The following is a 14,151-nucleotide window of genomic DNA, read 5'->3' as shown; positions in this document are numbered from 1 at the left end:
CTCTCTTCCTTGAAAAGCACCACCTCACTGACCTAGAACACCAGCTCCTCCCCTTTGGTCACTTTGACTACTCTTATTGTATTTTCTGTTGCTAATAGACCTCACTAACCATTAGCAATAGGGACCCCAATTCCTCTATAGTCTTTCGCTATGCTTTTTACTCTCAGTACTGGGGAGATCCAACCCAGGGACCCGAACACACCAGGCAACCCTTTCCTAGTTTTAAATAGGAAATTACGAGCAGGGCAGAGGGAATAGAGAGTCTTCGCTTCTGACCAGGGCATAGGTGGGCACGACGAGATTGGTACTATCTTATTAAATACACCTGCCTTGAACTCTTAGGGTCACTTTTAGTAACTTAGGCTCTGGGTCAGGAGTGGCTTAAAAAGTGGAGCGAGGACTAACTATCTAGATTCTCAAAACAAAAGCACTGTAAATCCCACTTCCCAACATAACCCCGGGTCCTGGGAATCCCAGTAAACCCAGACAAACAGGCTCCTATCTCAGCGAGCTCCCCCACTCTAATCACCTCTTCTTCCAGCCCTGCCCGCCAGCTGCCAGGACTGGCGGGACCCAGACCTTGCCACACTCCTCGCACGCGCGCCCCGCCAGGGCCGAGGGGCGGGTGGGGGTTGGGGGTGGGAGGCAGGGAAAGCAGGGGCGGAGTTCCGTCCTCCAGTGATTGGCTCCTCGAGGATGGGCTGCGGCCGTGCCGGACCAACCAGTGGCGTGTTGCTATGTGCTGAGCCGATGGGATAGGCGCGGGGGCGCGTCTGTCACCCGGCAAGCCCCCAGCCCGTATTCGGAGGGATGCGGAGCGGCAGTGGCGGCAGCGGTGGCGGAGACTGTGGCTTTAAGAGCGCGCAGGGAGCGCTAGAGTCTGCCGCGCAGTCCTTCACCGCCAAGCACTCCGGAGCAGCCGAGCCCGGCGCTGGCCGGACCGGGCAGCCTACCGCCAGGTATGAGGGATCTCGAGCTGGGCTCGCGTGGGCGTGGGGCGCATTCCGCTCTAGTTCGGGCTGTGCGCCCTGGGGACGGTCGGGCTCCCGGGCTGCATGCAGCCCGGCTCGGCTGGGGCGGTGCTGTCGCGGTCCCGAGGGGGCTCCCCAAAGGTTCCCGGGGTGCTAGGGGCGGGGAACGGGTTGCTGCAGCCACGTGACCGGTTTGTTTACAAACACTGGCGCGCGCTCCGGGTTCGGGACTTGGCCGGTGGCGACGAGTCGCCTGGCAAATGTGGGGACCCAGAGACCTGGGCGCCAACGCCTCCCTTGTTCGGCGTGACCCACCCCCCACTGGTGGCACCCGGCGGCACCCGGCTCTACGGTCGATGATACTTGGGTCTGGGGCACGTCGCCCTCTAAAGTCCCCAGAGCGCTTCGGCAGCCCCAGGCCAAGGGAACCACAGCGAGTTCCTGCCTGGACGCTTCCCGGCGCCTCCCCAGCGGCCTTGCCAAGGGGTGGGCACGAACTCTCTTGCCAGACTCGCTGCGGGGGCCTCTGCGGAGAGTCCCTCGCCGAAGCTGGCTCCTGCTTCTCTTCCTGCTTCAAGTTTACCTGCCTGGTTGCTGACTCCCTTCGGGTGATTTTTTCCCGAAACAGTAGAACCTTACTCCCATCTCCTGGCTGGCACTTCGGGGGAGCACTGTTCCTTTGGACCCCTCGTGCAAAGAACCGCCTGCTACCTCTGACTTCACTTTTACCCTCAGTTTTTAAAAAGCTGAGCGAGCATCCTCCGGTTTGCCTAGCCTTCCACAGTCCGGCTGCTGGAAATGGCAAATGCGCCCGGAGCCCTGCTTTTTGGCCTCCTTGTTGGTTTGTTGTTGCCACGTTGGAGGGTCTTTGAGCCACTGAGTTGGAGTCCTATTAGTCTTTTGTTCCTCATGCTTGTCTTCGTTCTAGCAAGATGGGCTCCCTGTCCAGAGCACTGAACAAGACTAGGGATTACTTTTCTGAACCCCATTTACAGAACATTAGAGGCACAAAGGAATTACAGTAAATCTCATGCTTGAGGCTCTGCAGTAGTCTGTCTGGTTTGGGGGTTCACAGGATTTGAGCAGTAAGATAGGGTTGCTTTTCCTTTTGGCACACAGTGCAGTAGGCTTTACCCGAGTTCAGTCCATCAGTTTTCTTAGCATTTGATATTCTTATCTTTGAGGAAGTTTCACTCTCTTTATATCATTTTGTAAATTCTGTGGTTTACAAAAATAATGACTTTATTAGAACATTTTCATACATATGTATCGTTGTGACTGGTTCATACTCAACTATGACTGCTCCTACCCCCGTTTTTTGTACTGAGCGGTGATGAGTGACTGACAAGCCCAGCCTTAGGAGAGCTGGGGAAACTTCCCTTAGGCACTGTGATTTGTCCCCTATTCCACAACAGGGTCAGATGGGATAGAGTGGGGAACCTGGGCTCGTGCACTGCCTCAGTTGGGCTCTGCCTAGTTTAGAATTGAGTAACATCACTTCTTAGGTCTCTCTGCTTGAGATGAGGGTGAGAAATGGAAAGTAAAAAACACATACAAGAATATGTGCCTTTGCCGGGCAGTGGCAGTACACACCTTTAATCCCAGCACCTGGGAGGCAGAGACAGATGGATCTCTGAGTTCCAGACCAGCCAAAAACAAAAGCAGTTTCCAGGATAGCCAAAGCTATACAGAAATCCTGTTTCAGAAAAACAAAAACAGTTTTCCTAGCCAGGAATGGCAGTGTATATCCAACCTCTGCACTCTGTGAGGTAAGGTCTGATCACTGCAAGTTTGAGGGCAGCCTGGTCTGCATAAAGGGATTCCAGGTTAGACGGGGCTGTGTAGGGAGACACTCTGGTCTCAGAAAATAAAGAACAAAACAACAAAACCAAACGAAACCCCTTCAATTCTTTAGAAGCATGCTTTTCAAACTTGGTTAGGGATCCACTGTAAGGAATACATTATAGCAATGCATGCTAGCCTGGACTAGACATCCACAGTAGGGAATACATTATAGCAATGCATGCTAGCCTGGACTAGACATTCATAGTCGGGAATACATTATAGCAGTGCATGCTAGCCTGGACTAGACATCCATAGTCGGGAATACATTATAGCAGTGCATGCTAGCCTGGACTAGACATTCTAGGAGGCAGTAACTGTTGCCACACTACCTGCAGTATGTATGCTCTGTTCTTTTTCCTGCTTCATTAGAAAAACAACAATCAGCTGGTGGTCATGACTCATTAATTTGATTTCCTAAGCAAATGGGTCATGACCTTCAGTTTGAGAAACATTGGTTCAGGGCGGAGGTCCTCTAGCCTGGCTGTGCATGAATATGTCCAGAGTAATATTTAGAAATAGAGCGGGGTTAAAACGTTTGTATTTTTATATATACATAGATACATATACATGTATATGTATAGTGTGTATAGATGCTTATTTTCTCTCTGTCTTATTTTGAGACAGGATTTCATATTATATAGTCCAGACTGAACTGGAACACATTACATTAGCTCCAGGTTGCTTTTGAACTTTACTACAATCCTCCTGCCTCACCTTCCACAGGATAGAGATTCCAGGTGTTAGACACCACACATCTGTTTAGGGGTGCTGGTGGGGGGAGGGTACACCTTAGCTGCTTCAGGTTGCTGGTTACTGGGAGTTGGTGGCAATGAATATTGAGAATGGATGTGAAATGCAGAGTCAGGTAGATGGCTCCTACTTGGGTGCAAGTTTTCCGATCACTGGCCTGCCAGCCAGTCGCCCTTTGCAAAGTTTAAGGGGCCTGGTATGGTGCAACTGTGGTCCCGCTCAGGAGGCAGTCAGCTCTTGAGCTCGGGGGCATGATAGTGAGTTCCAGGCCAGCTGGGGCTGCAGAGTGGGAGCCTCAAAAGCTTTGGTGGAGGGAGTAAGAGTGACTGGCAGGCCTTGCACCCCGCTGCACCCCAGCTCCTCTGAGGCTGCTGCTCAAAGTTCTGGAGCAGTGGCTGTTTCTGAGTGTGTGGGGGTGGGAGATGCGAGCCTCTGCCGGGAGCTGCTGTTCTGTTCACAGATTATGTGAATTTTCATTGTCATAATGATGTTAATGGTTTTGAGGCAGTCATTGTGCCTAGGGGATTAACAACTGGCCAGCAGAAGAAAGGATTGATTTTGTTTAATGTCTGGCTGGTATTCCAGACTGTGTAGCCCCAGGGAAAAGCAGGCTGTGTCTTTATTTTGATTTGGGGGTTGGGGGAGTCAGGGACTTGTCTATCATCAGATGTTAATAAGAGACTCAGGTTCCCACATCCCTTGCCTAGTCAGCTGCCGCTTTCCCACTGCATGGGCACAGTGTGTGCAGGTGGATCCAGTTAGTCATCCGGCTGCTGGTGCTTTTTACCTTTGCCTTTAAGCACAGATAACATGCAAACACACCAGTGGAGCTGTTCATTCAATTTCACCCTCTTATTTTGTCCAGACAGGTTGGTGGAAGAGATTTCTTTGAATTAAATCTGCAGTTTAGCTTTTACGAGGGACACTTAATTATCTACATTCAGATTCTACTGTGGTCCTTGGCAGAAAGTGCCTTGAATGAGAACATTCGCTGGGAGATTGTTTAAATTAACTTTAATAACGCTCCGTTTGGCCTAGCTGCTCACATTCGGAATATCCAGTTTTGAGCACATAGAAAACTGAAAGAGGCAGAAAAGTGTGTGTGTGTGTGTGTGTGTGTGTGTGTGTGTGTGTTGGGAGTAGTGGCGGGTAACAGGTCTTAGGAATATCAGAGGAGAGGGGATTGGAAAGGAATCAGGATCTGGTCTCTGTAAATTATCTCAGCCCCCCCCTCCAGCACCCCCCCCCCCCCCCCGCCGTCTAGCAACCTAACCACTGGGTACTCTTGACAGGTATAAAGCATCACTTTGAGTTCTAGCCCACAGTGATGGAGAGCCAGCCAGTGCCCTCCGGCCTGTCTGCCAGCTACAGGTATTTGTAAGGGCTGACAGGGTTTTGGTGAAATCCATTACAAAAGATGCTGTCTCCTTGGGTCTGGAAGAGATTGCACCTACCTGAATTTCCTGGTGAGCTACAGCAAGCTCTGCCTGGTGCACTTCAGTCTAATGCAGCCTCCTTCTCTGAGCCCTCCCCTGACTCTCTCCCTGGGCTCCCCTCACCTTATCACCTGCCTTCCCAACCTCATTCTATTTCTGCTGCAACAACTTGGGGCCTTGTAAAGTTTCTGAAACGTGCTGTCTTCAGACTTGTTCTGTAACTCGGGCTGACCCCCTGACCTCTATCACCTGGCTCGTGGATTACCGGTCACCACACCCAATTTAAGCCTCTCCCCCCCCCCCCCACCATTACAGCTTTTCCTTTTTAAAGATTTATTTTAGTCTGTGTGAGTGAGTATTATCTCTGCATGCATTTGTGGTTCCCAATTAAAAGAGAGTATCAAGGGCCCCTGGAACTGGAGTTGGGATGGTTATGTTCCACCAAGTGCCATCGTGTGGGTGCTGGGACCCAAACCCTGGTCTCTACAAGGGTAACAAGGGCCATACTCTCTAACCCTGGTGGTTTTTGCTTTTGTAGTTCCTTTCCTTTTCCAGATGAGAGCTAGTGTTTCCCTAACTACTTGTCAACAACCCCTCACCTCTTGGCCTCTTTACAGTCCTTAACTTGTTTTGCCTTGGGATACAGGAGACCCCAGGCTAGTCTTGAATTTAGTATACCAGACCTCTCCTTTAGCTCCCTAATTTGGGAATTGCAGGTGAGTTCTGTGCCTTTCAGGGCTCCCAACTTCAATGCATGCTAATCAAGAAATCTACCAACAGCTACATCCCCAAGCCCCAACTTTATTATTATTATTATTATTATAAAAACCAGCTTACTACAGTCTAGGAATATATTATCTACTTATTTATTGGAATGGAATATTGAGAATGTCCATTCATTCCATTCTGACTTGCTCTGTCCTGGCAATACTTTGAGTTCAGTGGGTGCTGGATAAATACCGGTTGGTCAAAAACATAAATGATCAAAGGAGGCTTGCTTCAGTCTCTAAAGTAGAAGGTTTTTTTGTTGTTGTCATTTTGTTTGCTTTGCTTTTTGAGACAGTTTTTTTTTTTCCTTTGTATCTGTGTCTGGTCTACAACTCAGCAGAGATCCACCAGCCTCTGCCTCCCAAAAGCTGGGATTAAAGGCATGAAACAATCTTTTTAAGAGACTATGAGGGAGCAGGGCATGGTGGCACATGCCTTTAATCCCAGCACTCTGGGGGGGGGGGGCAGAGGCAGGCGGATTTCTGAGTTCGAGACCAGCCTGGTCTACAAAGTGAGTTCCAGGACAGCCAGGGTTATACAGAGAAACCCTATCTCACCCCCCCCCCCCAAAAAAAAAGAGACTATGAGGAAAATAAATGTTTTGTCTCTTTCTTGGGATAAGATAATATTTTCAATATTCCTTTTGTACTTTGCATTTTTCACAGTGTTACTTTTTATTCCTTTATTCCATATAGGTGGCCAGTCTCTGAAAGGCCCAGCCCCAGTTATTGTTAATAAACATCCCTTGCCTCTTCTGCTGACCTCACTCTGCCCCCTCCCTTTATTTCCTGACGTGCATTAGCGTTTCCATCCATAACCACACTTTTCATTAACACCAGCAGGCACTACAGTGAGCTGAGGGGCCTGGCTCCCCATCAGAAAGAGCCCAGATAATTAGCTCTGTGACCTTGGGCAATCTACAGTTCTCTAACTCTTTGGTCCTTATTTGTAAAATGGGACTAATAATAGTAACTATCACTCAGGATTTATGGGAAGATTAGAGGAGAATGCGGGGGGGGGGGGAACCCGGCCCAGGGCCCGGCACCTAGGAAGCATTCCGTGCTCCTGTTAATAACAGCATTAATAGTATGAGGTAGATTCTCATCTCTAGCTGGCAGGAATCCATCCCCAGATCAATTGGTTTGGTGGTGAGCAGTGAGCTACGACCAAATCTTAATTTATATTAAGTAAAGGAAGGCCATAAGTACCACTAAGGTTTGTCAGAACGAGAATGGAATTTGTTTTATTTTACCGACAGGGTTTCACTGTGGAGCACTGACTGGCCTGGAACTCGCTATATAGACCAGCTTGGCCTCACAGAGCTCCTCCTGCCTCTGCCTTTGCCTCTGCCTCCCGCGTGCTGGGATTAGGGTCATGCACCCCTACACCTGGCTGGCATTGAGAGATCATGACATTGTAACAGCTGCTGCCCAGCTCCTCCCCCCCCCCCTTTTGAGATTGGGTCTTTCTGAAGCTCAGACTGCCTGGATGGAGCTCACTAGCACCAGCTTCCTCTCCAAGACTTAGTATCTTTGGAAGAAGTAATACGTGTGGTAGTTTTAGAAAAGTCATACTGTTAGCTGGCTGATGGGAGGCAGAGGCAGGCAGATCTCTGAGTGTGAGGCAAGCCTGGTCTAGGGTACATTCCAGGACAGCCAGGGCTACACACCCTGTCTCCAAACAAAGCTGTCTGCCTGTCCTGGTTACTCTTGATGTAGGTTTGATTAATCAACCTGGGAGGCTGCATCCTGAGGCCCCCTTTTCTCATTGCTTCTACTGAGTGCCCTTCACTTTTACCGAAAAAACAGCACGAGAAGGAGCGTTGATATAACTTGTTTCTTGGGATTTACATCGTTTGAGACTCTCTACCACATCCTATAATGTCTCCTTTAAGAAGTTCAAGGGAGAAATTCTTTCAGAACATACTGCCAGGAAAGCTTTGGCCCTTCAGAGGAACTGGGATGCCTTTTTTTCCCCCTTCTTTCTTTTTTTGGACAATTGGAAATTTATAACTGCTCATATTTCTCTTTTTGCTATGGTTGCCAGGAAGTACAGAGCCAAAAGTGCAGCTTGCTCCACAGAGCCTGCATCCTGGTCTTTTCCCCAGTGTTAACCTTATCGGTTTTTTGGTTTTTTTGGTTTTTCTTATTTCACATGAATGACTTGTAACTTTAGACACAAACTGGATATATGCTGGGTTGGGAATTGACTCCAGTTAGGTAATTTCATTTTAGAAATATAAAGAAATGTAAGTGGGCGGGCAGAAGGACTTGCTTAACACACAGCTCTAATTAGGTAAAGCAGAAGTCAGTGGGTAGGGATGGAGGCAGAAGAGTGGGAAGTCCACAGCTTGGGATACCCGAAACTGCATCAAACTGGGTTAGGATGTAGCTCAGTACGAGTGATTTTCTGTCTAGCATGTGCTCGGCAGCCCTGGATTTGAGTCTCAGCATTGTATATATAAATCAGGCAGGGCAGTGCACATCTGTAATCCCAGCACTTGGTAGGCAGAGGCAGGGAAATGGGCAAATTCGTGATCAGCCTAGGACTTGAGACAAGTACAGATCATTCCTTCTCTTTCTCAGGTCAGGGGTTCTTTCTATTTCTGTGGGTTTTAGAGGACTATACACTTCTGACCTAGCCCTAAATGGCCTATAATGTTTCAATCTTAAGTGAAACATGCTTCCTCCAAAATGGGTGAATGAGCCTTTTTAATGTCAGGGCATCTCTGATGTCAGGGCATCTCCGCCAGTGTGGTGTAGTGCTGCTGCCTGCATTTCTGCTACAGGACTGTTCTGTCTCCCAGCTACAGGGCAGCCCTTCCTTGTGATTGTAGTCTTGAGAATGAGGTATGTCCAAACAAGAGTGACCATTGGGAAAGAGAAAGAAGCAGGCCTGGCTGGTCTATGGTGCATGCCTTTAATCCCAGAACTCGACTCCGGAGGCAGAGACAAAACAACAAAAACAAAAAACCCAAAAACAAAAAAATCAAAAAAACAAAATATATATATGAACAAAAACAATCAACAAACAACAGGCCTGAAGTTCTTCTGTGCTTCTCACTGGGAAAGGAAAGGCAGACATGAAGGTGGGGAATGGACTCCTCTGGGCTCAGACAGGGCCTCTGAGTGAATGGTGGCTGAACGGTAGCCTTCAAATTGGCTTTATTTTGTTTTGGCTGGTGGACATTTACTCCTGGGAGACACTGACCTTCCTAATGGTTTGCATCGGTTGGTTTCTCCTGTCCTGTTTTGGGAAAGAATGCCCAAGGCTGTGGGAGTTTAGGATCAGCCTCGACTGCCAGTAGAAGTAGAATTTTCTAAATTGGAGCTGAAATGTAATCTTGGTTCTTTTATTTTCGTGGGTAATAATCATTACTCAGATAATACGTCCTTTTGGAGAAAAAGATATGTTAAGACATGGACCTGTCTCCTGTTGGACATTGTCCAACCAGTGATGAAGGCAAGTGTGTAAGTGACGGGGTACAAGGTGTGTAAGTGATGAAGGTGATGAAGGCAAGTGTGTAAGTGACAGGGTACAAGGTGTATAAGTGATGAAGGCAAGTGTGTAAGTAACAGGGTACAAGGTGGGAAGAATTTAATCACTGGGGAGATGGGGAATGAAGGGCGGGGTTTTGGAGGTGGGGCTGGATAAGGAGGTTCTAAATTGGGAGCATTCCAAATTCAATGCCAACCAAAGGGTACAGACAGGGAGGATAGGGGGATGCTTAGGGGCCACCGGACACCTGGGGAAGAATGCCAGGGTGTTGCTTGGGTGCCATTGCTACAGCAAGGGGCAGTTTCATGGATGTGAACTGTGACCTCCTTTCTCAGAACACAATAAGGTTGAAGAGCTTGCAACAGTGGTTCATAGACACTGATTAAAATGTCCTCGGAAAACCGAGTAGAGTAGAGATATTCCTTCTCATTTTAACCCTCCCCGTGTCCTGTGGTTCAGGCTGACCTCCTCCAAAGGCTGAGATCTGAAGTCTGCATGTATGTCTGCACTCCATGTATATGTCTGGTGCCTGAAGATGTCAGAAAGAGGGTGTTGGATCACCTGAGATTAAACTTACAGATAGCAAGGATAGACCCCAGGTTCCCTGGAAGGGCAGTCAATGTTCTAAACCATAGCTATCTTTCTATTTCTGCAATTTAGTGTTGAAGTAGTAAATCTGCTGGTGTTTCAAGAGAATTTGACATTCTCATTCAGAATTTGAATGAGAATTTGACAGAATTCTCAAATACATATCATATGTATGTGGTACATAGCTATAATCCAAACATTTATTTATGATATTTTTTCCTTTCCTTTCCTTTCCTTTCCTTTCCTTTCCTTTCCTTTCCTTTCCTTTCCTTTCCTTTCCTTTCCTTTCCTTTCCTCTTTCTTTAGACAGGGTTTCTCTGTGTAGCCCTGGATATCCTGGAACTCACTCTGTAGACCAGGCTGGCCTGGAACTCAGAGATCCGCCTGCCTCTGCCTACCGAGTGCTGGGATTACAGGCGTGCGCCACCACTGCCTGCCTTTATAATCATTAAACATTTAGAGGTCAGAGAATTGTTTCAGTTCTGAGCATGCCAGCCTTAGCTACATTGTCTTGGTCACGTACATATACTCTGTCCTAACAAAGCCAATAATGTGTGCATGTGTATCTATTTTATATTTTTGTGGTGCTAGAAATTGAACCCAAGACTTGGTGCTTGCCAGGCAAGCGTCCTGCTGCTGGCCTGTACTCTATATTCAATATTTACCTCCCTAGCTCTATATTTTGTTTTTGCGTTTTGCGACAGTGTCTCACTAAGCCTCCTAGAGTGGCCCAGGCCATCCGGTATTACAGCATAGCCTGGAGATTCTCCCATTGTCTAAGCTCTGAAGGCCACAGGGATCAAGGATACATTTCCAGAGACCTCTCCTGGTTTGTCAGAGTAGAAAGGAATTATTCCAGGATGAGGGAGATGGAAGCATAAGGCTCAGGAATTCAAGGTCACCTTTGGCTACATCTCCCTCTGTGTGGCCAACCCTCTGTTGCTCACACTGCCTTAAATTTATCCCCTGCCTTAGCCTTCCAAGCTCTGGGGTTTCAGGCATGTACCCCAAACCCAGACAGACTAAACTTTCCAAGTTTGTATGCCATGTCGAGCTTTTGGGGACTTTTTAAATGGAGAGGCTGAATTGGTCAAGTGCATGTAAATCTATCCTGCAAGCACCAGGCCTAAACGGAAAAGGGTTTTATTTCTGAATAAGGTCTACGTGCTCTTCCCATGTAGAGAAGCCCAGAAATTCATCATGGAGTCAGCCCCTTCCCTCTCTCTCTCTCTCCCGCCTCCTCTACTCCCCTTTCCCTTGCCCTCTTTTCTCTTCTCTTTTCCCCCATTACCCTAGAATAAAAATCTATCCATCTGTGGGCTGGCCATTACATAGTAGCCCAGGCATCCTTTCCATAACTGCCTCTTCCTTTTCTCTTAAATTTTAAAAGTTCAACTTCCAGATTCCAGTTGTGGAAAGGCAGGGGGCTTAAGCCACAGACGGGCTGGATCCAGAATGTGGGATTTCTGTGAACTGGGGGTAAAACTGAGAAAGCATGCGGACAGCTGAACAGTAGCATTGATTGGCAGGTCTGGGATAGATAGCCTGTAGTTAATTGGGGCCCCAGCTGTGCCCTAGAGACCCATCAGTGAGAGAAATCAAGGTCATGGCAGTGCCCATTGTCCAAAAGACATCATTAATTCAGCAGGTAGTTCAGCTTGGGAAACACAGTCACTTCAGTAAAAGGAAACAGATGGAGCGTTTGCATTCTGCGGGGCCAGACTGGAGCTTGAAGGCAAAGTGAGAATTGGTAGCTTCTGAAGAGGGGACATACTCTTTGCCTCAGGGAGTGCGTAAGTTAGCCATACTGGGCCTTCCTGTGTAGCTAAGGCTGTCCTAGAACTCACCTTGGCTAGTAGCCTCACTGTATAGAAAAATCCTTGCTTTCACCTCCTGAGTTCTGGGATTCCAGACCAGGCCACTCCTTGTTTAAGTCTTTTATTTTCTGAAGCTGTGTGTCATTAGAGCTCCTAAATGGCTGTTTTTCATTATAGGTCAAGTATAGCCTTGTCTAGGCACAGAAGAATGGACTAGCTCTCTGGGTCACAGACCATAGAATGAATGTTATTTGTTTTGTTTTAACCAGGATTGTCAAGTGGGCATGACCAAGTATGAAAGGCTTGGTACTGAAGGGTGGCAGAATTGGCCAGGAGGGGAAAAGGGTGGATTGATTGGGTTTCTGCTGTGTTCAGTAGAAGCAAAATTGAGGGGGTCCAATACCTGGCCTGATCCAAGCCCCACAGTGGGTTTTGTCAGGGTGTCTTCAGAGAAGATGCAGAGGTTGGACATCTGCGAGGTTCTCTAGAGTCCAGAGGGCACTTACAGCCTGGGTAGGGCCATGTGGGAAGGTCTCCTGGGGTGCAGTGGAGAATGAAGGCTTGGGAGGCAGAACAGAGTCGATTTCACAGCAGCCAGGTAAAACTGCAGAGGTTCATGCAGTGTGCTTCAACTTAGCTGTGACCTCCTAGTGCTGAGCCTCGCCATCTACCAGCCCTGGTGACTTGGCAGTTAATTGTCAAGAGTTAATGGGGAGTCCCATTAATGGTGTAATGCCCAACTTAGGTATTTTGGCTTGAGTAGATAGATAAGAGTGTGCAGGAAAGCGCAGGGTGGGGGGCACATGAATAAGATTTGGCACTGCCAGTATGGTTTTCTGACGGTCACTCATCTTCTCCCAGTTAGCCCCCTTCCAAGGCTCCCTAGAGTACTGAATGTTGTGTCCTGGATGTGAAGGATGGGTCAGGACAATGGACCTTTATAGGCAGTTCCTTGTCTTGCAGGATAAATTCTAACTCCGAGAAAGGTGTTCTCTGTGTGCTGGGGTAAGGGGCTGCAGGATTTCATTTATTTGTGCTGGGTATTAAAGGATGAGTGGCCATTTATGGGGCACAGGAGATAGATTAAAATATGGCCGGTAACTGAAATGATTTGGAGTAGGTGTGGTCAGTAACTTGGTCTGTCAGGCAGCTTTGGAGTGGAGCCAGGAGGTGATAAAAATATATAGAGTTGGCTCAGGCTCTTCGGTTTAGTCTGGTAGGACACTGGTACAGGTTTTGAAACATGAGAGAGATGTGGTCAAATTGTGTTTTAGAAATAGAATTCTAGAATGGGCTGGAGAAAGAGCTGAGTCAGGGAGTCAGGAAGCAAGGACAGTAGTCTGTTGAAAGTCTGGGATTGCCCTGGATGATAGAGTTAAGCACAGCCAGGCCTTGGGGTGGAGGCGGGGGGTGGTGGGGTGGGGGGGGGGNGGGGGNGGGGGAATGTAGCTCAGTAGTAGAGTGCTTGTGAGGCATGTCTGTGGCCCTGGGTTTGGTCCTTGGCATTATTTTTTTAAAAAAAAAGAATCCAGCCAATTAACCAAGCCAAACAAAAGCCCAAAACTAGAGTCAACTGCTTAGAGAACCTGAACTATATAAACGGAGAGAAAAGAAGGAGCTGCCTGCTTGGTCAGTGGGGTCTTTAAGGAGAAGTGGTTAAGGCCTGCAGGACACAACATCTGCCTATCATGTGCAGGGTTGTGGGTTCAGTCCCCGGCATCATCACAAAGGGTGTGGAAAGAGAATTGGTGTGAAGCTGTGACCGTAGCAAGCTAGAGAAGAGGTAACAATGGCTCTTTGGGGGCTGAGGAGATAGATGGCTTAGCAGAGAAGGGAAGGGCACTTCTTGCTCTTGTAGAGGACTTGGGTTGACTCCCCAGTAACTGGATGTTCACAGCCATCTATAACTCCAGTTCTAGGGGATCCAGTGCCCCCCGATCTCTGGAGGCCCCAGTGACTCTTCTGCACATGTAAACATGAGCGCAGAGCACTCAATACATGGAGACAAACCTAACCACGCTGCAAGGACTACCGAGGTGACACAGGGAGCAGAGGCACCTGGGGTGCAAGCCTGGTGAACTGAGCTGGAGTCACGATGCTCACAGGGGCTCTCGGAACACGCACAAGCAAACATACACATCCATGGATACACGCATTCACACAGTAATAAAGGTACATTTTTAAAATACAGTAGAGATGGCTCAGCGGTTAAGAGCACCGACTGCTCTTCCCGAGGTCCTGAGTTCAAATTCCAGCAACCACATGGTGGCTCACAACCATCCATAAAAAGATCTGACTCCCTCCTCTTCTGGAGTGTCTGAAGACAGCTACAGTGTACTTACATATAATAATAAATCTTTATAAAAAAAAAAAAAAAAACAGTAGCTGCAGGAAGTCGAACCCAGAACCTCATGGGTAGCTAAGTGCTCTACAACTGAGCTTCTTGGAGTTTACAAGAAGTGCCCTTTTGAAAAGGGG

General features: G+C 48.1%; 1 protein-coding gene across 2 annotated transcripts in view; it reads left to right on the top strand.

Moving 5' to 3' along the window:
• Nucleotides 1-760: 760 nt before the first annotated feature.
• The window catches only part of Ypel2 (yippee like 2), a 59,022-nt gene continuing 45,631 nt past the window's right edge, over nucleotides 761-14,151 (top strand). Inside the window, exon 1 of one of the 2 annotated variants that reach the window (XM_029546155.1) lies at nucleotides 761-959. In XM_029546155.1, coding sequence (XP_029402015.1) covers nucleotides 811-959 — 149 coding nt within the window. In that variant the 5' untranslated portion in view covers nucleotides 761-810. The remainder of the gene's footprint in view (nucleotides 960-14,151) is intronic. The other variant, XM_021212776.1, reaches the window with a different exon arrangement.

This window comes from Mus pahari, chromosome 14 (genome assembly GCF_900095145.1).
Source record: "Mus pahari chromosome 14, PAHARI_EIJ_v1.1, whole genome shotgun sequence".
Taxonomy (NCBI): Eukaryota; Metazoa; Chordata; class Mammalia; order Rodentia; family Muridae; genus Mus; species Mus pahari.
This window is presented reverse-complemented; position numbering and strand designations above follow the sequence as displayed.